The sequence below is a fragment of the Protomyctophum bolini genome (genome assembly GCF_963924005.1).
Source record: "Protomyctophum bolini genome assembly, chromosome: 8".
Classification (NCBI taxonomy): domain Eukaryota; kingdom Metazoa; phylum Chordata; class Actinopteri; order Myctophiformes; family Myctophidae; genus Protomyctophum; species Protomyctophum bolini.
This window is the reverse complement of record NC_137869.1, coordinates 45,924,106-45,950,471: the sequence shown is the minus strand read 5'-3', so window position 1 is coordinate 45,950,471 and position 26,366 is coordinate 45,924,106. Positions and strand designations below refer to the sequence as shown.

The following is a 26,366-nucleotide window of genomic DNA, read 5'->3' as shown; positions in this document are numbered from 1 at the left end:
TCTCTCTCTCTCTCCGGTGAAGGTTACAGGAGTGCGGTGCCATGCACAACTGTGTGAAATCTCATTGTGTCCCATAAGCATTGTTTATGGTTAACATCGTTAGCTGTCAAAGTCCATCTTTTAAGTTGCTCATTACAGCGGCTTTGCAGAAGAGGAAGGAAGGACAGCCCAATTTAAAAATAATGACTCCTGTGTTCATCCAATTAGCGTTCGTCATTCCTTGGCCGCGAGTGCGTTGTATCTGATCTACAAGATAGCGTTCAATCCAGGGTGGCAGTCAGACAGATATTTCGTGAAGCCACTAAGGAAATCGGGACTTCCTGAAAGTTCATATAATGGCCTGTTGTGGCGCTGTCATTGGGCCCAAAAAAACCCCATAGCTCCATAGAGGCCCAACTTCATCTAGACTGTATTACCTTAGTAAACATGGTCATGAATACTTTCTGCTTCCAGTCACTAGTTTAAAGTCTCATTTCTCATGTCATATTATTATTTTTGGAAAATTATGGTCCCATTTATAATTCTTTTTACAATAAGTCACGTATGTTCTGCTATGAGCTACAGTCTATGAACGGGAGCCACCCCGTTCAGTCAAAACAAAAACCAACGAAGAGTAAGGGGGGGAAGTCCCGCCTGGTTGTCTGGGCCAGCCAATGGGGCCAGCTGGGCCAAAACGGCATCTAGAAATATGGCAATTTACAGTGCAGGGAATTACAGGCTTAATTTTACGTCCATGTTAGACCCGGGGGAACGCTTTGTCCATATTTTTTTACAGTCTATGGTTCAATCGCACGACGCATGAAGGATGGCGATCAGTGAGCCTCATTCATTATCGCTAAAATGATTCATTTAGAGAGTTTCATCCGTTTTCTGAAAGAAAATAAACTACGTTTCTACGTCACCCTTTTCATGTCAAGGACCGCCAGAATGATCTGTATTTGGCCAAACATTCTGTGTGTTGTCACGATTTGTTTTACGACAAGAGTTGGCTTCGTACGACGCTTATTAAAAGGTCTTTAAATAAATTAAATAAGAACTGCCTATGGGGGAAAACGCATTGCGTTTTCATTCCCTGGGCCTGTTCGTTGTTCTGAAAGGGTGGAGGGACTGCGCCGCTCTATAGTAGCCGTATGTATATACGTCTGTCCCGTCACAGTATAGCAGCAGGAGTTCAGAGTCGTCCCGGGACACATTAGAAGAGAGTCTCTGTGATCATGTTCCTTTTTTTTTAAGAAGCCCCCCCCCCCCCCCCCCCAATTATTCTTTCCACTTGATTCCGGCGTTAGCGCGCCGCCGCATGCTAACATTATGTCAAGCGGTGCTTTTTAACCCATTTAGGCTCCGACGTCGAAATGGAGAGAAAAGAAAACGTTGTTGGCTCTGAAAGAAAAAAATAATATATATATATTCAAAGAATTGTGGCGCATTTTTTTTACGATTTTTCTAAAATAGCAGACCTGCAAGCTCATAGCGTGGCGCGCTACGAGCTTGTAGATCTGCTATTTTTCAATAGCTAAAGTATGACATGATGCTTATAGTTAAAACACCAAAAGGGGTTACCCCGTCCAGAATGGGTTAATCTCAGATGATCAAACCTTCGCTTTTCTTCTCCGCGCTCCGTTTGATCTCTCTCTCTCTCTCTCTCTCTCTCTCTCTCTCTCTCTCTCGCTCTCTCTCTCTCTTTCTTTCTCTCTCTCTCTCTCTCTCTTATCGAACCGAGTGTCAAAATAAGAGCGCGAAGCGGGGCCAGACCCCAAAATCAAAGAGTATACGCTTTAAACGGTTTTAAAGTCAGACAGAGTTGAGACGAGGACAGAGAGGACGACAGACATTGAACTCGGAGAGGAGTTTACTTGAGTCAGTCGATGCGGCACAAAAACTTCACTCACTCAAATAGTTTGTCACGTACATATACTCTGCAGGTACATCGGTCTACTCTTACTAATATGCAAACTGTATCTAGACGAATCCATGAGGAACGGGTCTCATGGTCGCAACTTACGTATTTCCTGTAGGCGGACTCGACGTATAGCTGCGGGGTTTAAACCCTCACCGGGCGCACCTCTTCTAGTACAGTGAACGGCAGAGTGACTGATGTTTAGTCTGCCTCAAACGTTACTCTTTTACCTGCTTTTTACTAACACTAACATTACAAAGATGCCCAGAACATCGGGATGAACCTGTGTAGTTTATGGCTGCTCCAACAGTAGTGGCAACAAAAATATATATATATATATCCACCGCAGTGGCTGAGAGCAGAGCCATAGAGTAATGGTTGAGACGAAGCGGTGAAAGGTCCTGAAAGATACATAACAGTCAGTCTTACCCAATCTTTCTGTTTTATGAACACAAGGCTGCTGTATTTTATACCTCATACTAAGCATTTAAAGTATGAGGTATAAGTACAGCAGCCTTGTGTATGAAAACAGAAAGATTGGGTGTTGGTTCCGCCGTACCGGGGTCGGACGCTTCGGATTGTCCATGAAGGAGTGGGGCCTGGCAGACAGCGCAGCATGCGCGTGTGGCGAGCCCGAGCAGACTGCCGACCACATCATTACCACCTGTCCTCAGTACAGACCTCCTTCAGAGGCTGGCCTCTTCCAAGTGGGACCAGAGACAATGGCGTGGCTTTATGACACTGAGCTGGACATTTGACGACGATACACGAAAGAAGAAGAAGGGTGTTGGTTAAGACTGACGTTATGTATCTTTCACTGCTTTGTCTCATCCCGATGTTCTGGGCATCTTTGTAATGTTAGTGTTTAGTAAAAAGCAGGTGAAAGAGTAACGTTTGAGGCAGACTTAAACATCAGTCACTCTGCCGTTCACTGTAGTAGAAGAGGTGCGCCCGGTGAGGGTTTAAACCCCGCAGCTATACGTCGAGTCCGCCTACAGGAAATACGTAAGCTGCGACCATGAGACCCGTTCCTGGATTCGTCTATACAGTAGCTCTGGACACCTGACGACATGCAGCTTTCTATTGGTTCACCAAACCTATCAGCGCAGGCACACCTTAGCGCACGGCCGCGGACAGACGAAGCTGGCGCCCGACGTCGTTCCGGCTTTTTAGACAGCTGGTGGATGGGAAAGAAGCTCGGCTGACTGACGCGGAGGAGAGCGTTCACGGGAATCTGTCCGTCGCGTCAGTCAGCCGCGGAGGTTTCCCACCCACCAGCTGTCTAAAAAGCCGGAATGACGTTGGGTCGTCAGCTTCCTCTGTCTGAGGCTGTGCGCGGCTAAGGTGTGCCCCCGTCCTATGTATGTGCCCGCAAGATTTAAGCCAAAGTTTGTATGTTTTTCCGATATGAAAATCATGCATCTGTGACTAAAACAATGTGTTGGAGGTATTACAGTTAAACATGAAAGGTGGCCCAGGCGGTGTGCGTAACCGTCTGGGCACCCGCCTGGTAATCCAGTCGCAGTGTTCGCCGCGGGTTCGACTCCAGAGCCCGACACGGCCTTTACTGCATGTCTTCACCCCTGTCTGTCCCTTCAAAAAGCCAATACAAGGCGTAAGCCGCAAAAAAGATATCTTTAAAAAAAGAAAATAAACATTCCACGGTGTTAGGCGAGTAGTGTATTGTCTCTGTCTCATGCTGGCTAAAGTAACATTAGGTCAGTATGGTGTATAGTCTCTGACGCATGCTGGCTAAATGCGAATGCAATGAGCAGCTTACTATGGAAGCCAGGAAAAACTGCCTGCATGTCTGTCTGTGTGACACCACCCGCCCGCCACACACAAAATAATACACACACGCACGCACGCACACACAACAGTATTCTAATTGTTGTTATTGCAAATTTACGAGCTGCGTTGGCTTCCCGCGTTCGCGCATGCATCTTACTTGTATAGTCAGAGGATATATCAATAGAATCTGGGAATACGTTTCTCACCGGTAATTTTCTTCGCCAGTGTGTTTGTGTAATGGAGTCTATACTAAACATAATCCCACATTGGTTTCCATTCAGCCCAGAATAGAAACAGCTGCTGAAAGTTGGGTATCATCATCATCATCATCATACTATAATTCTAACAATGTCTGTCTGTCTGTCTGTCTGTCTGTCTGTCTGTCTGTCTGTCTGTCTGTCAGAAACACCGCCGTATCTCCTCACTGCCTGCACCAATCACTCCCACACTTTTCACACAGGCATTGGCCATATATGAATATGGTGGTCTTAACGAAGCCCGATTTGACACATTAATTAATGATTATTAATGAATGTATTATAGTGAATTAAAAACGCACCGGGCGCAGTACCCCCTATGGCCCCCAAATATCTCACAACGGGCAAGGGCTAGTATACTGTACATAAACAACCATTATGAGGCAAAATGTTACGAGGTCAGCACATTTGGGGCTGAGAATCTGGGGGTGTGTCTGTGGGTGTGTCTAACATAGGTACCCATCAGTACTGATGGATGTCATTTTGAGATTGAGGCGCAAACGAGGAGGACCCCACTGTAGCTATTCGGGGGGTGGGTCTGGGGTCTTCCGTGTATAGGGGGGTCTGTTCTGGGGTCTCTCTTATACCTTGACCACGGTGACCAGGCCCTCGTTGCTCTGGGGGTCCGTGGGGATGGCGAAGCGGCCCGTGGGGTCTCCCGAGACGATCCTGAAGTTGGCGCTCCAGGCGGCCGTGTGGGGCTGGTCCTTGTCTGTCACCGTCAGGTTGGTCACGATGACGTTGACCCTGTTCTCCTCCACCTCGCCGAAGAACTGGAGGAGAGGAATGAATTAAAACCGTTTCTGACCCCAGATCAGATTCATACGAGGTTTCTGCTGGACACACACTTGGTCCGATTAACCCATTCTGACCTGAGATCAGATTCTATAAAAAAATGTCAGTCGTTTTTTTCAAAAATAATAGCAGACCTACGAGCTTGTAGATCTGCTATTTTTCAATGGCTGAAGCACGGACATGATGCTGAACAACCAAAACGGGTTCCCGTTCAGAATGGGCTAAAGTTGGAGTGCCACGATTTTTTTCCCACCCTAAAACATCATCATCAGGCATTATTACAAATATAAGGGCGAAGAACTTTTTCCAAAAAGCCGTACAGTGTCTGTTGAAACCATGCTTTTAAGTGGACACGCCCACCAGTTCATTAAGTATGCCTGGTCTGCCTGGTGGGTGGTGATGATGGGCGGTGACCCACCTGACCTGAAGCCTTAGTTTAGTTTTAGTTGTATGATAAAGGGGGAGGGGTTAGGGGAGGGGCTGATAATGTGATGTCACATATATTACTGTTTATTTCATTGGCCCCGTTTGACTGTCAAGGGTTCAGCCCTCCAGGAAGAAACCCTAAATACAAAGTTAATACACCCATTGCACATGAAAACGACTCCAGGGTGTCTAATGAAGTATACTGTCACCTCATAGACACATGGAAAACTGGAAAAATACAAAAAAATGTGGCACTCCATCTTTAAGCATTATGTTATACTTTAGCTATTGAAAAATAGCAGATCTACAAGCTCACATAGGGGCTCATGTAGGTCTGCTATTTTTTTTAAATTGTGAAAATGTGGCCCAAATGTGAATATATAATGTATTCTTTCAGAGCATTCGTTTGTAGCTCAAATCTTTGGCATTTGTAGAAATCGTTCCCAGGTCCATTTTGGGGCGGGAACCCCTTTTGGTGTTAGCATCATGTCATGCTTTAGCTGTTGAAAAATAGCAGATCTACAAGCTCGTAGCACGCCACTTGCTATCAAAGAACGACTGACACATAGAAACATAGCTTTTTCAGAAAACTGTCAGGATGTAGAAGACATTTTTGTAGAATCTGATCTCAGGTCAGAATAGAAAACCGTCAGGATGTAGAAGATTTTTTTTAGAATCTGATCTCAGGTCAGAATAGAAAACTGTCAGGATGTAGAAGAATCTTTTTTTAAATCTGATCTCAGGTCAGAATGGAAAACCGTCAGGATGTAGAAGATTTTTTTAGAATCTGATCTCAGGTCAGAATGGAAAACTGTCAGGATGTAGAAGACATTTTTGTAGAATCTGATCTCAGGTCAGAATAGAAAACCGTCAGGATGTAGAAGATATTTTTTTAGAATCTGATCTCAGGTCAGAATGGAAAACTGTCAGGATGTAGAAGACATTTTTGTAGAATCTGATCTCAGGTCAGAATGGAAAACTGGCAGGATGTAGAAGACATTTTTGTAGAATCTGATCTCAGGTCAGAATGGAAAACTGTCAGGATGTAGAAGACATTTTTGTAGAATCTGATCTCAGGTCAGAATAGAAAACCGTCAGGATGTAGAAGACATTTTCTTTAGAATCTGATTTCAGGTCAGAATGGAAAACTGTCAGGATATAGAAGACATTTTTAGAATCTGATCTCAGGTCAGAATAGAAAACTGTCAGGATGTAGAAGATCTTTTTTTAGAATCTGATCTCAGGTCAGAATAGAAAACTGTCAGGATGTAGAAGACATTCTTTTTGGAAATCTGATCTCAGGTCAGAATAGAAAACCGTCAGGATGTAGAAAACATTTTTTTTAGAATCTGATCTCAGGTCAGAATGGAAAGCTGTCAGGATGTAGAAGAAGTACATTTTTGTAGAAGCTGATCTCAGGTCAGAATGGAAAACTGTCAGGATGTAGAAGACATTTTTGTAGAATCTGATCTCAGGTCAGAATGGAAAACTGTCAGGATGTAGAAGACATTTTTAGAATCTGATCTCAGGTCAGAATAGAAAACTGTCAGGATGTAGAAGACATTTTTTTTAGAATCTGATCTCAGGTCAGAATGGAAAACTGTCAGGATGTATAGAAGACATTTTTGTAGAATCTGATCTCAGGTCAGTGAACCTACCGCGTCGGTGGTGAACTCCGGAGGGTTGTCGTTGACGTCGGTGATCCTGACGACGGCCGTGGCGGTGTTGGAGAGGCCGTACGTCGGGTTGCCCTCCATGTCCGTGGCCTGGATGATCAGCGTGTACTGGGGCACTTTCTGCACACACACACACACACACACACACACACACACACACACACACACACACACACACACACACACACACACACAGGCACACATACACGTTACTCCGCCGCATCGTTCATTATACCCCATTCTGACCTGAGATCAGATTCTAAAAAAATGTCCGTTTGAAAATTACGGTTATTCTGAAAAAGCCATGTTTCTATGTGTCGGTCGTTTTTCAAAAATAGCAGACCTACAAGCTCGTAGTGCGCCACTCGGTGGCGCGCTACGAGCTTGTAGATCTGCTATTTCTCAATAGCTATAAAGCATGACGTAATGCTAACGCCAAAAGGGGTTCTTCTTCTCTCCCCCAATTTGTCCGTGATTTGTATTTGTGTGTCGCATCCCATATAGAGCGTCGCAGTCTCAGGTCAGAATGGGTTCATCAGACCAGTGTGTGTGGACCAGTGGAAACCTCATATGGATCTGATCTCAGGTCAGAATGGGATATACTGCCTTTTTTGTCCAGCACCTGGGCTAAGAGTGGAGGAGCACGCTCTATTTAGTACCGTTGTTATAGCATCCTATACTGACTATAGCTATTGAAAAATAGCAGATATATATATACAAGCTCGTGTAGCTTGTCTAGATCTGCTATTTTTGAAAAATCCAAGAACGACTGACACGGTTATATATAGAAACGTGGCCTTTTTCAGAAAACTGTCCGGATGTGTAGAAGACATTTTGAGAAGGTCAAAATGGGTCAACTGACAATTGTAATCAAGAGACACACACACAAACACGCACGCACGCACACACACACACGCACGCGCACGCGCACCTCTCGGTCGAGGCCCGCGGCCACGGTGATGATGTCGCCGGTCTTGTTGTTGATGGTGAACATGTTGGAGGCGGGGCTCTCGGGGTTCTGCGACTGGATCTTGTACCGGAGCATCCCATTGGCCGTCTTGGGGTCGTCCTTGTCCACCGACGTCACGGTCATCACAAAGGACCCTGCAAGGGGGGGGGAGCACGCACGTCTTTGATTGACATTTCTCTGTGTGTGTGTGTGTGTGTGTGTGTGTGTGTGTGTGTGCGTGTATACGCACGCGCGTGTGTGCGTGTGTGTGTGCGCGCGTGTTCGTGGGCATGTGCATGTGCATGTGCATGTGCATGTGCATGTGCATGTGCATGTGCATGTGCATGTGCATGTGCATGTGCGTGTGTGTGTGTATTGGAGGTATAGGGTGTAATAGTTACCCTGGTTTAGAGACCCTTGGGGCACAGAGCCGTAGTGTGTGTGTGTGTGTGTGTGTGTGTGTGTGTGTGTGTGTGTGTGTGTGTATTGGAGGTAGGGTGTAATAGTTACCTGGTTTAGAGACCCTTGGGGTACAGGGCCGTAGTGTGTGTGTATTGGAGGTATAGGGTGTAATAGTTACCTGGTTTAGAGACCCTTGGGGTACAGGGCCGTAGTGTGTGTGTATTGGAGGTATAGGGTGTAATAGTTACCTGGTTTAGAGACCCTTGGGGTACAGGGCCGTAGTGTGTGTGTATTGGAGGTATAGGGTGTAATAGTTACCTGGTTTAGAGACCCTTGGGGTACAGGGCCGTAGTGTGTGTGTATTGGAGGTATAGGGTGTAATAGTTACCTGGTTTAGAGACCCTTGGGGTACAGAGCCGTAGTGTGTGTGTGTGTATTGGAGGTATAGGGTGCATTTATAGGGTGTAATAGTTACCCGGTTTAGAGCCCTCGGGCACGGAGCCGTTGAAGGTGGCGTGCGTGAACTCGGGCCGGTTGTCGTTCATGTCGATCACGTTGATGACGATGTCGATGGGGTTCTCCACCTGGTTCCCGTTCAGGTCCACGGCGTGCGCACGCAGCTAGACACACACACAGAGGGAGAGAGAGAGACACATGCACACGCACACACACACACAATGAATATCCGTCAGACTCGCGTATGCCCTGTCGCGACATCATAATCATCGCGGTCCACTCTCTCTCTGTCTGTGCGTGTGTGTGTGTGTGTGTGTGTGTGTGTGCGTGCATGTATCTCTTTACGTGGAAGTTGGAGATGTGCTCTCTGTCCAGAGGCTTGGTGACCGACAGCTGCCCAGAGATGGGGTTGATGATGAAGATGCCGGTGGGGGGCTGGTCGGCCCCGGGCCCCGTCACGCTGTAGCGCAGGAGGCGGTTGTTGTCGCGGTCCGAGCGGATCTGAGGGAGGGGATGAACGCGCACGCACACACACACAGTTCAACAAACACACACACACACACACACACACACACACATACACGCAGAGGCGTGATTTCAGAAACACATTAAAGGAGAATTCCATACTAAAAGGCTTTCTTACCTTTCTTTGTATAGTTGTTACAGTACGTCCCCACCAAAGAGGTCCAGGTGTTATTTTGTGCAAAAGCTCCTTATTGGCTGTTTCCCCTATACCATAAGCTGGTATGAATGAATTGCATTGAACTGAATGGGAATTTAATGGGGCTATATGGGGTGTTGTGCTAATTTGCTTATTTCAATCACTCAAAATGATAATTTCTTTGTATATATCCTCTCTTCATAGTGTAGATAATATCCCACGCGGCACACTTTGCTACTTCTTTCGATGGAAATAAGCGGACTAGCGTAACACCCCATAGCCCCATTCAATTCCCATTCAATGCAATGCAATTCATTGAGGGTATACTTATGGTAGGGGAAATAGCCAATAAGGAGTTTTTGCACAGAAAAAACACCTGGGACCTCTTTGGTGGGGGATGTGACGACTACAAAGAAAGGTAAGAAAGATAAGAAAGCATTCTAGCATGGAATTCTCCTTTAAGTTATACCTTATATATATAGCCCCGTTTCAAAAATGATACGGTTTGTCCACGATTTTTCCGATCACGATCGCGTGAAACGGAAAAATCGGGGGTCATTTTCAAATGATCGGAAACGGGATCGGGAGCACAAGAAAACGTGGTCGGGGACATCTCTATAGTGTCAATATATAATAATAATAATAATAATAATAACACTTTATTTGTATAGCACCTTTCATGACATGAAATGCAGCTCAAAGTGCTTTACAGAACAATGGAGAATAAAAGAAAAGCAAGGCAACGACATTAAAAAAAACAAGCAGTAATGCAATACAGTGAGGACATGAATAACAAAAAATAAATAAAAGATCAATTAAAAGCAATGTTGTAGAAGTGGGTCTTGAGCTGAGCTTTAAAAATGTCTACATAATTATGATGTTAGACTGTCTGTGATTTGGGATTTTGTACTATACAGTGTCATATTATGGCATATAGACTGATATGAATATCACGTTGGGGAAAAGGTCGAAATCAAATCATGTCCGTTGGGGAGCATGTTAGCGATATTTCGAAAATCTAAAATAGCCCAAATAATTGATCTATATACAAGCTTGTATAGGTCAACTATTTTAGCTATTTTGTTTGCGGGAGAAAAGAGATTTTTTTTGGAACATCTTTGCCTATATAAGGACATTCCCAAAACGTTGTTGCCACGGTGAAAGTGGTTAACCCATTCTGACCTGAGATCAGATTCATACGAGGTTTCCACTGGACACACACTGGTCTGATTAACCCCATTCTGACCTGAGATCAGATTCTAAAAATTCAAAAATAGCAGACCTACAAGCTCGTAGCGCGCCACTCGGTGGCGCGCTATGAGCTTGTAGATCTGCTATTTTTAAATAGCTAAAGCATAACATGATGCTAACACCAAAATGGGTTCCCGTTCAGAATGGGTTAAAGGGACACTTCACCCTTTTTGCAAAAAAATATATGTTAATGACGTTTAGGAGCTTTAGAACACTTTCCTGGGGGTCTTTATGTGTGTAATGTGTGGTTTTAGATATTTTAGATTGTAGTACAGTGAGCCTGTTGTCTCTGATGTCATGGACACTGGGCTCACTTCCTTCCTGGACTACATGTTGTCTCAGTAAGACAGCTCTCCCCCCTATCCACAAGGAGGAGCAGTGCACCAAAGGATTATGGGAATTGTAGTCCAGGAAGGTAGTGAGACCTGCAGTGTCCATGACATCAGAGACAACAGGCTCACTGCTACAATCTAAAATATCTAAAACCACATATTACACACATAAATACCCCCAGAAAAGTGATCTAAAGCTTCTAAACGTCATTAACATATTTTTTTTTGCAAAAAGGGTGAAGTGTCCCTTTAAAAGTAAGGCTTCCACGCAGTGTTGATTTCGTCGACTAAAACTAAGACGAGAAATGTCCGTCGACTACCATTTTTCACTGGCTTAAAACTAAAAAGAAACTAAATGAAAACTAAGCTATGATGACTAAAACTAAGACTAAATATATTGACAATTTCGTCAACAAATAAAAACTAGACTAAAATGTTATAGGAAAGGGACAAGAGATCCAGTATAAGTCATTTTACACTTGGTTGCATGCCGAAAATAACATAATCTACAAGCTTGTAGATCGGCTATTTTCAGCAAGTGTCATTAGGACGCCATCGAGGCCCGCCGAAATGCATTTTAGTCGACTAAATCAACCTGTAGATTTAGTCGACTAAAATCTCATGACATTTAGTCGACTAAAACAGTCCAGGTGACTAAAATGTGACTAAAACTAAAATTAAAGTTTCATTCCAAAGACTATATGACTAAAACAAAAATAGAAATTTGATGCCAAAAACAACACTGGTTGCGCGTGCGTGCATGCGTGCGTGCGTGTGTTGCGTGCGTGCGTGCGTTGCGTTGCGTGCGTCTCGTACCCGGACCAGCTCTTCGGGGAACTGTCCTCGCGAGTTTTCGGGGACGTTGATCGGCGGGATCACCCAGTCCCTCTTCGCCCGCCGCAGGGCCCCGCCCCCTCCCGACGCCACGGGGCCGTGGCGCGGGAACACCAGCTCTGGCACCACCCGATTGGTCGCGGTGGTCACGTGACTCACGTCTGACGCATTCACCTGCTGGAAGACGTGAGAGGGAGAGAGAGAGAGGGGGGGAGAGAGAGAGAGAGAGAGAGAGAGAGAGAGAGAGAGAGAGAGAGGGGGAGATAGAGAGAGAGAGAGAGAGAGAGAGGGGGAGATAGAGAGAGAGAGAGAGAGAGAATGACACGTTATATCAGAAACCTCTTTTCTCAATATTTTAACTTTATTGCATTTCTGGTTTATGTATTGAACGCCCTACAGTTGACCACACTACTGTACACTGTACCCTATAGTTAGTTATAGTATACTGTACCCTACAGTTGATCACACTATACTGTACACTGCAGTGCTTTTCAACCCTTTTCATTTTTCCCCTTTCATTATTTTAAATTCAGCATGCGAGCCACCGGACGAACCATTTGATGACCTCTAACCTGTCGGACACAAAACCTGCATAAAGAATATTTGGTTGTATAGTTGATCAGAACAAATAAAGGTATAGCCTTCTAGCATGGAATTGTCCTTTAACGGCCCCTGCCCCTCTGACACCCTCCCCAAGCATGGGACGGGAAACCTCGCCCCCCCCCCTGAATATAAAAGTGATTAATAAATATAACATCGTCACGCTTGTGCGTGCGTGCGTGCGTGCGCGAGGATCTCCAACGTTGAAGCACTGGGCCAGCAGGCGGACCCGAGGAGTTATGACGAGGGGAAACCCGCGCCGTGCCGCTGGAGTTTAACCCATTCTGACCCGAGATCAGATTCATACGAGGTTTCCACTGTCTGGACACACACTGGTCTGATTAACCCATTCTGACCTGAGATCAGATTCTAAAAAATGTCAGTCGTTCTTCGATTTTTCAAAAATAGCAGACCTACAAGCTCGTATGAGCTTGTAGATCTGCTATTTTTCAATAGCTAAAGCATGACATGATGCCGACACCAAAATGGGTTCCCGTTCAGAATGGGTTAAAACTGAGCGACCGTTTTTGCACTTCCGCAATTAATAACGCAATGTACCCTGAATTTAACTACGCTAACGCTATACTACGGAAATATGACCAGAGGGCTGCGGAAGGTATAGGCGTCAGAGAGAGACTCGCTGTAAGCCTTGGACCAGGGCTAATATTAGACCACCAGTTCAGCATGGATGGTCTCCGGGTCAATAATCTCCTTTTCGGAACCCCTTTTGATGTTTTATATAACTAAGCATTATGTTATACTTTATAGCTATAGAAAAATAGCAGATCTACAAGCTCATAGCGCGCCACCAAGTGGCGCGCTACGAGCTTGTAGGTCTGCTATTTTTGAAAAATCGAAGAACGACTGATATTTTTTTAGAATCTGATCTCAGGTCAGAATGGGTTAATCAGACCGGTGTGTGTGTCCAGACAGTGGAAACCTCGTATGAATCTGATCTCAGGTCAGAATGGGTTAAAAACATGATTCACTCTAATTGTTAACCAATGTGAGGGTATATAGCACGTGACATCATCATCGCCCATACCCGGTGGCGCGCTATGTGAGCTTGTAGATCTGCTATTTTTCAATAGCTTAAATTATATATAACATAATGTTTAAAACACCAAAAGTGGTTCCCGGGCCCAAAATGGGTTGACTTAATTGGCTCTGCTTTTGGGGATTCAACTTTCTGCATAATAACCATGACACTTTATAATGACTTATCTTTATTAAAATCCACTCACAGATAATTGGGCTATACTCTAAAGATAATTATCTTATAGGCCAGATCCCTCAACTATAACTATATGCATTCATGGGCAGACTTCCCAAAAAAAAAAACTACATTTGACACATAAATACAAGCAGAAACAAAATGTGCTGTGTCAGCGCCTGCCTGTGCCAGAGCTACACACTATACACTATACCCATGTGTATAAGTTCAGATCGATGGGGAAGTCCATCCAGCAGATAAATGGATGTCCATCCAGGAGATAAATGGATGTTTTCTACAGTTTTATAGTGGATTGATATATAAATGGATGGCAGATAGACCTGCTTTCTACATTTTTTCTACAGTTTTGGCATCACTGCACTGGCTTCCGGTTGTTTTTAGGATTGATTTTAAAATTCTTTTACTTGTCTATAAAGCTCTCAATGGTCTCGCACCTTCCTACCTACATGACTGCCTGCCTAACTATGTCCCAAACCGCCCCCTAAGGTCTTCCACTGCTGGCCTGCTCGCTTTGCCAAAACAAAAATGGCAACTAAAAAATACGGGGAAGCAGCTTTTTGCTTCTACGGGCCGTCGGCATGGAACAAGCTCCCACTGTACCTTCGACAGGCAGCCTCTGTAGACATTTTTAAAGCTCAGCTCAAGACCCACTTCTACAACATTGCTTTTAATTGATCTTTTATTTTTTATTTTTGTTCCTCACTGTATTGCATTACTGCTTGTTTTTAATGTTGTTGCCTTGCTTTTCTTTTATTCTCCATTTTTCTGTAAAGCACTTTGAGCTGCATTTCATGTCATGAAAGGTGCTATACAAATAAAGTTTTATTATTATTATTATTATTATTATTATTATTATTTTATAGTGGATTAATAGATGGATACATGTATGGCAGACAGACCTGCTTTCAACATTTCATAGTGTATTTATTGATAAATGGATGAAACATTGGTCAAAATAAGATTTATCTCTGCACTTGGTGTATATGGTATAGGCCGGGTCACATAGAAAACCCACTATAAAACAAACTTTTCACATCAAGGTGTCCGCATCCATTATTTAATATACTTTTCCCCAGCACTGCAGAACATCAGTGTGTGTGTGTGTGTGTGTGTGTGTGTGTGTGTGTGCGTGTGCGCGTGTGCACGTGCACATGCATGTGTGCGTCCGTGCGTGTGTGTGTGTGTGTGTGTGTGTGTGTGCGTGTGTGTGTGTGTGTGTGTCTGCTCAGAGTCGTGCCTCGAGTTTAAGTTCAAGCGGAAGAAACAACATGTTTTCGAGTGAGGGTGACCTTTTTCCACGAGGCCACGGGATGGGGTCATGTGTTCGCACGCACGCACGCACGCACGCACGCACGCACATAACACACCCACGCACGTACACACACACACACACACACACGAGCTGCACCGTTGACCTTACGCTGGGGAAATAGTCCGCGTCGTGGTGCGGACGGTGCATAGGTTCAGACCTGTTCAGACCACGTTCACTACGTGGTTCTAAATAAGCTGTTGACATTGTGCGCTGATTGCTTCTGCTGCCCTGTGGGCTCCCCTCGGAGTCCAAAGTGTCCAAAGTATGTCCTCGAGCAAGGCTCACTGTGAACCCCTATAGTTTGCTACCGATGTGCAGGCCGGTGCCTTGCATTGGTTCCCTCCGGCATCGGTATGCGTGAATGTGTGTGTGTGTGCGTGTGCGTGTGTGTGCGTGTGTGTGCGTGTGTGCGTGTGTGTGTGTGTGTGTGTGTGTGTGTGTGTGAATGGGTGAATGTGATGCACTATCAATGTAAAGGTGTGTGACTGTGTGTGTGTGTGTGTGTGTGTGTGTGTGTGTGTGTGTGTGTGTGTGTGTGTGTGTGTGTGTGTGTGCGTGTGTGTGTGTGTGCGTGCGTGAATGGGTGAATGTAATGCACAATCTATGTAAAGGTGTGTGACTGTGTGTGTGTGTGTGTGTGTGTGTGTGTGTGTGTGTGTGTGTGTGTGTGTGTGTGCGCGCGCGTGTGTGTGTGTGTGTGTGTGTGTGTGTGTGTGTGTGTGTGTGTGAATGGGTGAATGTAATGCACAATCTATGTAAAGGTGTGTGAATGTGTGTGTGTGAATGGGTAAATGTAATGCACAGTCTATATGTAAAGGTGTGTGTGTGTGTGTGTGTGTGTGAATGGGTAAATGTAATGCACAGTCTATATGTAAAGGTGTGTGTGTGTGTGTGTGTGTGTGTGTGTGTGTGCGTGCGTGTGCGTGTGTGTGTGTGTGTGTGTGTGTGTGTGTGTGTGTGCGTGTGCGTGTGAATGGGTGAATGCAATGCCCAATCCATGTAAAGGTGTATGAATGTGTGTGTGAATGGGTGAATCTAATGCACAGTCTATGTAAAGGTGTATTAAATGCGTGCGCGTGTGTGCGTGTGCGCGCGTGTGTGTGTGTGTGTGTGTTGAACGGGTGAATGTAAAGCACACGTCTTCATGAAGCGCCTTGGACAGAGGCGCTCCATGAACGCACCATTTACCATTTTAAGGTCAACGTAACGGAGGCCACACAGAGTCCATTACAGACGCCATTAGGGGGTTAATATTTCATACGGAGGCAGCAGAGAGAGTTAATTACAGCTCCGTGACACGATATATGGAGAACGCAAATGTACGCTAGCTGGTGCAATACTGCTGGGAACACACACACACGCACACGGACACACGCACACGCACGCGTGCACACACGCACACACACACACACACATGCAGGCTGTGAATATAAACTACAATGCTGTGTATGTGCTTATAGGGCGTACTACACGCTCGCCAACCTCCCTGCATAAATTGTACGTTTTTTTTCCCTAGATTATAATAATATGTAGGACAGAAGAAGTGTTTAAAGGTTCACCGCGTCTTAGAAAAATAGCAGATCTACAAGCTTGTAGCGCCACTACGAGCTTGTAGGTCTGCTATTTTTGAAAAAAATCCGAAGACATGCACTTTTAGAATCCGATCTCAGGTCAGAATGGGTCGATAGTGAAACTGTCGGGATGTAATAGACATTTTTATTTAAATCTGATCTCAGGTCAGAATCATGGGTTAATATTCTCTCTCTATATCTTTTGGTTGCCACAGTAATTTATTCATCCATTCTTTTTTTTCTCTTTTCTTCCTCCTTATTCTATTTTTATTCTCTTTCGCTGCGACGTTGTAGACGTGTGCTATATATCTGCACATCAATTATTCAGTTTAGTATATGTATTATATTATCTTTGATCACAGGAGCAGAGACGCGCGCCGGAAAAATTACAAATTGCAATGCGTTATCGCACAACGTTGTGAGTGTGTGTGACTGAACTGGCGAAACGGGGGCAATTATTTACTCTACTACAAATCACCACAATTCTACATTTTTTAGGGGTTAGGGCATTGTAAAAACGCTAAAATAATAAAATAAAGGTTAAAAAAAAATCGGGAGTCGCTCGCCAAGCAGTCGCACCCCCTGGCGTCAAGTTCAAAGTCCGCCTATGACTAGGTAGCATTATGAACTTTGGAGGAATGCATTCCTATTGCTTTAAGATTAGACGAACTCTATAGATACATTCTAATCTATATACTGTCTTCCTCTGGTTATGCTTTTTATTCATCTAGCTTTTTTTTTTCAAATTATTTATTTATTCAGATTGTAGCGTCGCTGCGTCTTCGCCTGGAAAGGAGCCATATATAGCTTAGGTGGTTCGGCGGGTCATCTGGTTAGGATGCCTCTCGGGCGTCTCCCTCGAGGCACGTCCCATTGGGAGGAGACCCCCCCCGGGGGGGGGCAGACCAAGGCGCAGATGGGAGTCACTGGCCTTGGAACGTCTCGGGACCCCCTCCCAGGAGGAAGTCACTATAATGTTGCTCTGGAGAGGGAAGTCCTGAACACTCTGGTGGAGCTGTTACCCCCCCCCTGCGACCCGACTACGGATAAGCGGTCGAAGATGGATGGATGACTTCAACGAAACATAATAATCTTGTTTTCTTTTCCCACGGACCCTCTGCGGGATTCCTTTGACGGGGTTCCAGCTCTGTGTAACTCTGAGTGTGTATACAAAATGCAACACGTGTTACATCTGTATACACACTCTCAGAGTTATGAGGATTCTTGACACAGAGGAGGAAGGAAAAAAAAGAAGCAGAAAGCTTTGAGAAGCACTCACACTAATGCATCAGCGTGTAAGCTGTTGGCAGCATTACTGAAGCTCTATCTCTCTCTCTCTCTCTCTCCCTCTCTCTCACTCACAGTGGCAGTATGTTGGCAGAGCCGAGTGACCGAGCGAGCGAGCCACCGACCAGGGCTATTTCTGGGTCGTGTTCAGAGACTGGCCTCGCTTGTCTAAACACGCACGCACACCACGCTTATTATCAGTGCCGTGTAAGAACACACTATACCCGGTGGCATGGACTCTGCAGACTCCCCGTGCCTTTATACGCAGCTGAGGTGCAAAGTGTAAAGTACATGAATTATTGTATACGGCCTTACCGTTATACGTTACTTTAGGTTTTCTTTTTTCTTTTCAACCGAGGTTGTTTTATATATAGGTTGTTCTTAGAGAGTTACACTTTGTCTCATCTGCTATTTCATCTTAGCAATTGTTTTGACAGGGGGGGCATTCGAACTAAATATGTATTTTTTTCACTAAATGTTATTTACTATAGTCCTACTAGACCTCAAGAAATTACATCTGGCTTCACTGGATCTATACTGAATGTGATAGAGGGATACTAGGGGATGCCATGTGTCAAAATCAGAAGAGGGTAAAAAGGATTTCAGACAGAATGAATGGCATATAACTGTAGGCTCAATATTGTCAGTTTGTCACCTCCGACTAACTCTACAGTTGATTTGATCGACTAAAATGTATTTCGGCGGGCCTTGATGCCGTCGTGATGACAGATTTTTATACACTTGCTGAAAACAGCCGATCTACGAGCTCACGGCGCGTCGCAGATGGACCTCTTATGCCCACTATAGTCCCATCCTAACATTTTAGTTTTTATTTATATCTGTTGACGGAATGGTCACTTTATTTTTAGTCCTAGTTTTAGTCGTCATCGCTTAGTTTTCATCTAGTTTCCATTTAGTTTTTGTCAGTGAAAAAAGGTAGTTTCAGTCGACAAGAACAACACTTGCCAGTGAGTCATCGTAAATTGCTTTTGTTTAGTTATTTGGTGCGTTTTTTTTGTCCTCTGCTGTTGGTAGTCATGGCTTCCCACAGGGGGGCAGTCAGACAGATACAGTATTTTGTGAAGCCACTAAGGAAATCGGGACTTCCTGAAAGTTCATATAATGGCCTGTTGTGGCGCTGTCATTGGGCCCAAAAAAACCCATAGCCCCATAGAAGTCCATGTACTGTATTTGGGCCCAACTTCACCTAGACTGTATTACCTTAATAAACATGGTCATGAATACTTTCTGCTTCCAGTCACTAGTTTAAAGTCTCATTTCTCATGTCATAATAGTCTTTTTGGAAAATTATGGTCCCATTTATTTAAAAAAATGACCATGAAGTCGCGTATGTTCTGAGGGGCGTGGCTACCGTTACAGTCTATGAACGGGAGTCACCCCCCGTTCAGTCAAAATAAAAACCAACGAAGAGTAAGGGGGGGAGTCCCGCCTCGTTGTCTGGGCCAGCCAATGGCCAGCTGGGCTCAAACGGATCTAGAAATATGGCGACTTACAGTGAGAGGAATTACAGGCTTTATTTTACGTCCATGTTAGACCCGGGGAACGCTTTGTCCATATTTGTTACAGTCTATGCTTCCCACCTGACTTTGTGTGGGAGTTGAGACTGCTCCAGGAACGTTACCGAATCACGGCTACATTGCATAACGTCTTCAGGCCAGCATTTAACCCATTTTGGCCTGACGTCGACATTTTTAAAAATTTATTTTTTTCTGAAAAACCTCATGTTTCTGTATCAGTGGTTCTCAATATTTCATGTCAAGGTCCCCCAATCTGTAATTGTCCGCCGACCCCCCATCTGAAAATATGTTGTTCCAGGGACCCCCCCCCCCCCCCCCCCCCCAGAAGCAAAGATTTTAGTTAAAAACTGAGACTCTGAAAGAATAATATATTCAAAGATTTGAGGCACATTTTCACGATTCTTCAAAAATAGCCGACCCACAAGCTCGTAGCGTGGCACCGAGTGTGCCACACTATAAGCTTGTAGATCTGCTATTCTTTGCTAGCTAATGTATACAACATAACGCTTGAAACACCAAAAGGGGTGATCAGAGCGATACCAGACAGAGTCCTTGGGGTCGAGCAGAGGGCGTGCTCAGCCGGAGATCTGTCTCCGTGTCAAACACAGAGATCTCAAATACAAACATCTTTGTCCAGAATCTGTTCTGACATTGCGTCTACAAGTTGAAAACGGGCCTCTCACTCATAGCAACAGAGCGCGTCTACAAGTTGAAAACGGGCCTCTCACTCATAGTAACAGAGCCCGTCTACAAGTTGAAAACGGGCCTCTCCCTCATAGTAACAGAGCGCGTCTACAAGTTGAAAACGGGCCTCTCACACATAGTAACAGAGCCCGTCTACAAGTTGAAAACGGGCCTCTCCCTCATAGTAACAGAGCGCGTCTACAAGTTGAAAACGGGCCTCTCCCTCATAGTAACAGAGCGCGTCTACAAGTTGAAAACGGGCCTCTCCCTCATAGTAACAGAGCGCGTCTACAAGTTGAAAACGGGCCTCTCACTCATAGTAACAGAGCGCGTCTACAAGTTGAAAACGGGCCTCTCCCTCATAGTAACAGAGCGCGTCTACAAGTTGAAAACGGGCCTCTCCCTCATAGTAACAGAGCGCGTCTACAAGTTGAAAACTGGCCTCTCCCTCATAGTAACAGAGCCCGTCTACAAGTTGAAAACGGGCCTCTCCCTCATAGTAACAGAGCCCGTCTACAAGTTGAAAACGGGCCTCTCACTCATAGTAACAGAGCCCGTCTACAAGTTGAAAACGGGCCTCTCCCTCATAGTAACAGAGCCCGTCTACAAGTTGAAAACGGGCCTCTCACTCATAGTAACAGAGCGCGTCTACAAGTTGCCGCTAAACTTCTATATGTAAGCAAATAATCCGAGTGCTTCCTCCGCCACTAATTAGCGCGTGGTGGGGCGAGCGAGAGTATCTAGAGCCACCAGATGCTCTCTCTCTCTCTCTCTCTCTCTGTCTCTCTCTCTCTCTGTCTCTCTCTCTCTCTCTCTCTCTCTGTCTCTCTCTCTCTCTCTCTGTGCTGTCAGCCAACCACAGAGAGTCTCTCGCGTCACAACAGAGGGAGAACAAAAAGGCCGGCGAGCCTTTCAGACGGCGGCAAACTGGCGAGGCTGATGACGATGATGCTGACGACGGTCAGAGCAAACAAGAGACGGGTGCCAACATGTGGCTTAATGAGGCTTCTCTGTCTGTCTGTCTGTCTGTCTGTCTGTCTGTCTGTCTGTCTGTCATACACATACACACTCATTTGCGCGCACACGCACATGCACACGCACACACACGCACGCACGCACGCACGCACGCACGCACGCACGCACGCACGCACGCACGCACGCACACACACACACACACACACACACACACACACACACACACACACACACACACGCGTGAGCAGTCCTGATGGGTCCATTTGGTTCATTTGGTATATGTATACATGTTTACAGAATGACGTGTTTTTCAAAATGACATCTTCTCCATTTTTTAATCCACTGTTTTGTAAATACATTTTCCCCCCCTCCGCCAACCCGGGGAGAGCCCCGGACTGAGCCCATGCTTCCTTCGATGCATGAGGAGTCCGAGACGCTTCTCCTCACCTGACAGCGCAGGTGGAGTTTTTCACCCCGGTTTGGACGTATATAGCATATAGTGGAAGGAACGTTCCTTTCCCCTCCACCTGCAGACACCCCGGCTGGCCAGGGGGAGGCAGCATAGCTATAGAGAGACCAGTATTACTGCATGTGTTTGAGACATAGCCTCATGTTTCTAACACGTCAGTCGTTAATCTTAAAACTATTTCATGTCAAGGACCCCAGACATGATATGAATTTGGCCACCGAACCCATCTGTAAATATGTATATAGTTCCAGGGACCCCCGGAAGCAAAGATTTGAGGTTAAAAATGGAAATAGCAGAGTGTACAACGAAACCAAATGGTTTTTCGTTGTACACTCTCAAGAGTCAAAGATCTGGGTCCATTTGGTTACCAACTCTCCATCATTTAGCTTTATGTGGACCACCTGGAACCCCCCCCCCCCGGGGCCTCAAGGACCGCTGGTGGTCCCCGAACCCACTGGTTGAGAACCTATACATGTTTCCTTTTTTGGCCCGGGTGGCATTCCGTGGTGTTTATATCTGTGGATAGCAGGGCGCTGTTTCATAGCAGTTTAAGGGGGTAGAAGTACTTCTTAGAATGTCAACATTGGTCACTTCATGTCGTAATGAATCCAAACCACACGCTATGTGTGTGCACACACTAATGTGAAGTGGTCGGTTTACGTAATGTATAATGAATGTTAATGAAGGCATTGTGCATTGTTCAGATTATACGTTAAATAATAAGAGTCTCTACTGTGAGGCTATGGCTGGAGACACTGTGTCTGGGCGCAACATGCATGACGCCACGCACGCACGCACGCACGCACGCACGCACGCACGCACGCACGCACGCGTTTGAAGGACTGTTAGTACGTCGGAGCTCATGCATCCGAGTAAAAGTACAATATTTGCCTGATCTGAGATGTAGTGGAGTCGAAGTAAAAATATCGTATCGCACTTAAGTATACTTGAGTTACATTTCACGCGCGCGCGCGTGTGCTGACACACACACGCACGCTCGCGCGCGCATGCACACATCATAGCTATGGAAAAAATCCCATCGCTCAGCATATTCTGTATAGACTTTTATGGACTTTTAATATAAAAAAAAGAAATACACAACAAATAATTGGCATGTTATTTTTTTTAAATCCATGTCTCCATTACGACCACAGATATGCTCCAAAAGTGTGAAAAAATACTTCCATTCCCCCCATTTCAGCTGGTCTTTAATTAGGGTTTGAAAACGGCTTAATTATGGTTACTTCACGCGTGCGTGCGTGCGTGCGTGCGTGCGCGCGTGCGTGGGTGCGTGCGTGCGTGCGTGCGTGTGTGGTACGCGTATGAGTGTGTTCCCGTGCTGTGTGGGGGGAGCTCTGATGGGTGAAAAAATATTCTCCAGCGCTTGCTCCAAGTGCTGGGCCAGGCTAGTGTGTCTGTGTTTGTGTGTGTGTGTGTGTGTGTGTGTGCGTGCGTGCGTGCGTGCGTGCGTGCGTGCGTGCGTGCGTGCGTGCGTGCGTGCGTGCGTGCGTGCGTGCGTGCGTGCGTGCGCGCGCCAGCAGAGTCTGCGTGGCTATACAGTTGTGTACGCATGCAAAGTGTCAGCTCTCGGCAATAACTTCATGTCTCTCCACGAACAACAACAATGGCAGCAGTGAAACTATATCCATTAGAGCCTTTCACGTTAACCCGTTTTGGGCCCGAAATGTCCACAAAATGTCCCCCCGCTATAAGTCCTGACGGTTTCTCTGAAAAAACCTCGTGTCTCTAGCCTCGCTAAACCCAGACGCTTTTACTTCCAGGGAGAAGAAAAGAAAGTCTGCGGCCACTTGAGTCCACTTCAATTCGGCATAGAGTAGCGCACAAACGTCGCTCATATATACTCTCTGCTGATTTCTGATCGTCCGCACCTTTGTTGAATTGACACGCACACACGTATACACGCGCCTCTCTCTCTCTCTCTCTCTCTCTCTCTCTCTGTCGCTCTAATTAATTAGTCTCATGTCCAGCAGCTGTGCCTGTCTGTATAATCTCTCCCGGCGGATATCCTGCCCGGGGGAGCTGCCATAAAAAAAAAAGCATAATATGAGTTCAACGTTTTCACAATTGTTTCAAAAACAGCAGGTCTACAAGCTCGTAGAGTGCCGCGCGCTTCGAGCTCGTAGACCTGCTTATACTTTTCAACAGCTAAAGTATGACATAATGTAATAATAATAATACATAATAAAGACATAATGCTAACAAAAACAAAGCCAAAAAGGGTTTCCCGTCCTGAACGGGGTTAAGACAACATCCCCCCCCTGTGGCGGCGGTCGACGACGCAGCAGCGAAGCCTGGATGAATGCTGTGGGTTTGTGCAAATTGCTTCATTTATTCACTTTTTTTTTTTCCCACTGCTGGCTTTTTATTTTATTTTTTATTGCCGACTGCAGAATTATACCTCGTATGAATCGACTGGCTTTCGTTTCATTTCACTTCACTTCAGTTTTGGCTGAAAAGTTGAAATGTTCCACAAAACCTGCACTTATCTCGTTGGGGGAGGGGCGAGGAAAATGTTAAGATTATGCTGTACGCAACCGCACGCACGCAGACACGCACACAGGCACGCACGCACGCACGCAGACACGCACACAGGCACGCACGCACGCACGCAGACACGCACACAGGCAGACACGCACGCACGCACGCAAACGTGAACATTGCACACATGTTTAGGGCAGTGTGAGTGATCTTGTATAAAATTGTCGGTGAATATGACACAGCCGCACAACTATATATATACTGTATAGTTCCTGAATGTTAAATGGTGCATTTATATTATACGGTATATAGCGACTTTTTCCACTCACTCCTCCTTCCTGGTAGGAACAGAGTGCATTCTGGGATGGATTTTACCAAAGCACATGAACGTGCTGCCGTTGACTATATCATTGTGCCGTTTGTGCGCGTTCACGTATGAAACATTCGTTCACGTGTCATGGCCCCCAATAACATGAATGTGCACAATGATAGTCAACGGACCAGCGCTGGCTCGAGCTGCAATCTTTCGCCTCAGGGTTTCCTCCGGGTGCCTTCTCTATTCATATATACTCTATGGCCAAACCGAATCAGCCGTTGGCACAAAAAAAAAAAAATTGCCTGCTGGCGGATTACGGTCTCAGAGAGGCTCAATTGTATACGCCCGTTTCCTATACACCAGAGAACGGGTGTGGCCAATCGGGACACGGTATAATGCAATGTGGGCGGGCTTTGTTACAGTGACGTTCAATGCTTGAGATCTTTGACTGACCGTAGCTCTGACCAATTGTGTCAAAGAGAAAATGTTTGAACCCGCCCCCCACCCCCCGTGTGATTTGAGTCTGGCTTATTAGCCAGGCTACCTAAAAACCTGACCTGAATGTTCTCCTAATAGTTTTAAATCAGTGCTATTGAACACAACCTTTAACACAACATATATCAAACACATTAAAAGTAGTAAAAAGCGCTTCGTACAAAACCTCTTAACTCCATTGGACCCTCAAAACTGTCCGCTAAAGCAAACGCCACCACCTCTCCCCCTCTCGAACTGTCTGCTAAAGCAACCAACTCCACCACCTCTCTCCCTGAGCTCAAACTGTCTGCTAAAGCAGCCAACTCCACCACCTCTCTCCCTCTCAAACTGTCTGCTAAAGCAGCCAACTCCACCACCACTCCCCCTCTCAAACTGTCTGCTAAAGCAGCCAACTCCACCACCTCTCTCCCTCTCAAACTGTCTGCTAAAGCAGCCAACTCCACCACCTCTCCCCCTCTCAAACTGTCTGCTAAAGCAGCCAACTCCACCACCTCTCCCCCTCTCAAACTGTCCGCTAAAGCAGCCAACGCCACCACCTCTCTCCCTCTCAAACTGTCTGCTAAAGCAGCTAACTCCACCACCTCTCTCCCTGAGCTCAAACTGTCTGCTAAAGCAGCTAACTCCACCACCACTCTCCGTCTCCGTCGTGCAAGTATCTGACAATATATAATATAAGTAAAGTCACAATACCAACTAAAAACACACACACACACACACACACACACACACACACACACACACACACACACACATATGCACGCACCTACGCACGCACACACGTATGCACGCACGCACACACACACACACACACACACACGCGCTTAAAACATTGTCTAACTGAATGAAAGTTGAGTTTTTACACTAGGTGTGTGTGTATGTGTGTGTGTGTGTGTGTGTGTGTGCGTGCGTGCGCGCTCACCTCCGCGCGGTGTGTAATGAGCGTCACGGTCATCTTCCACCGCTGCTTGCTGATTGGGTCCGTGGCGTACACGCGCAGCGCCGTGCTCCGGCCCTCGGCCAATCGCAGGCCCCGGCTCGCCCACAGCACGCCCTCCTCGCTCACGCCGAGCCACGCCCCCTCCGCGCTGCTGACCTCGTAGAGCACCGCCCCGCCCCCGCAGTCCACGAAACTCACTGCGAGAGAGAGAGAGAGAGAGAGAGAGAGAGAGAGAGAGAGATAGAGATGCTGTTAGTTTATTCATTTAGTTGTGTAAGAAATTAAGCCACTTGGCACGTGTGTCTGTGTACGTGCGTGCGTGCGTGTGTTTGTGTGCATGTGTGCGCGTTTGTGCGTGCGTGCGTGTTTGTGTGCGTGCGCGTGCGTGTGTGTTGTTCAGAGTGCCACTTGAAAACACCTCATCACTTAATTGCACATAATCTATCTTTTGACACACATTGTTCAGTTAAAAAAAAACACACACACAAAACCACGATAGGACAATTATTAAAACCGACGAAGTGCTAATTCAATCTAATTGAGATCACGGCAATTATGAAGTCGTCGTTCCCGGTGTGTGTGCGCGCGCGCGCGCGTGTGAATGAATCAATGAATCAATGAATCAATGAATCAATGAATCCATGAATCAATGAATCAATGAATCAATGAATCACTGAATCGATGAATCGATGACTCACTGAATCAACACATCACACCTTTAC

General features: G+C 45.8%; 1 protein-coding gene across 1 annotated transcript in view; it reads right to left on the bottom strand.

Annotated features, from left to right (window-relative positions):
* Nucleotides 1–26,366, bottom strand: part of LOC308320302 (cadherin-2-like) — a gene marked incomplete at both ends in the record, with an annotated part of 172,678 nt that overhangs the window by 37,811 nt on the left and 108,501 nt on the right. Inside the window, 7 exons of the mRNA XM_080770615.1 lie at nt 4,533–4,718; nt 6,825–6,962; nt 7,774–7,946; nt 8,669–8,813; nt 8,995–9,150; nt 11,710–11,904; nt 25,627–25,841. Of these exons, the coding sequence (XP_080626741.1) occupies nt 4,533–4,718; nt 6,825–6,962; nt 7,774–7,946; nt 8,669–8,813; nt 8,995–9,150; nt 11,710–11,904; nt 25,627–25,841 (1,208 nt within the window). The remainder of the gene's footprint in view (nt 1–4,532; nt 4,719–6,824; nt 6,963–7,773; nt 7,947–8,668; nt 8,814–8,994; nt 9,151–11,709; nt 11,905–25,626; nt 25,842–26,366) is intronic.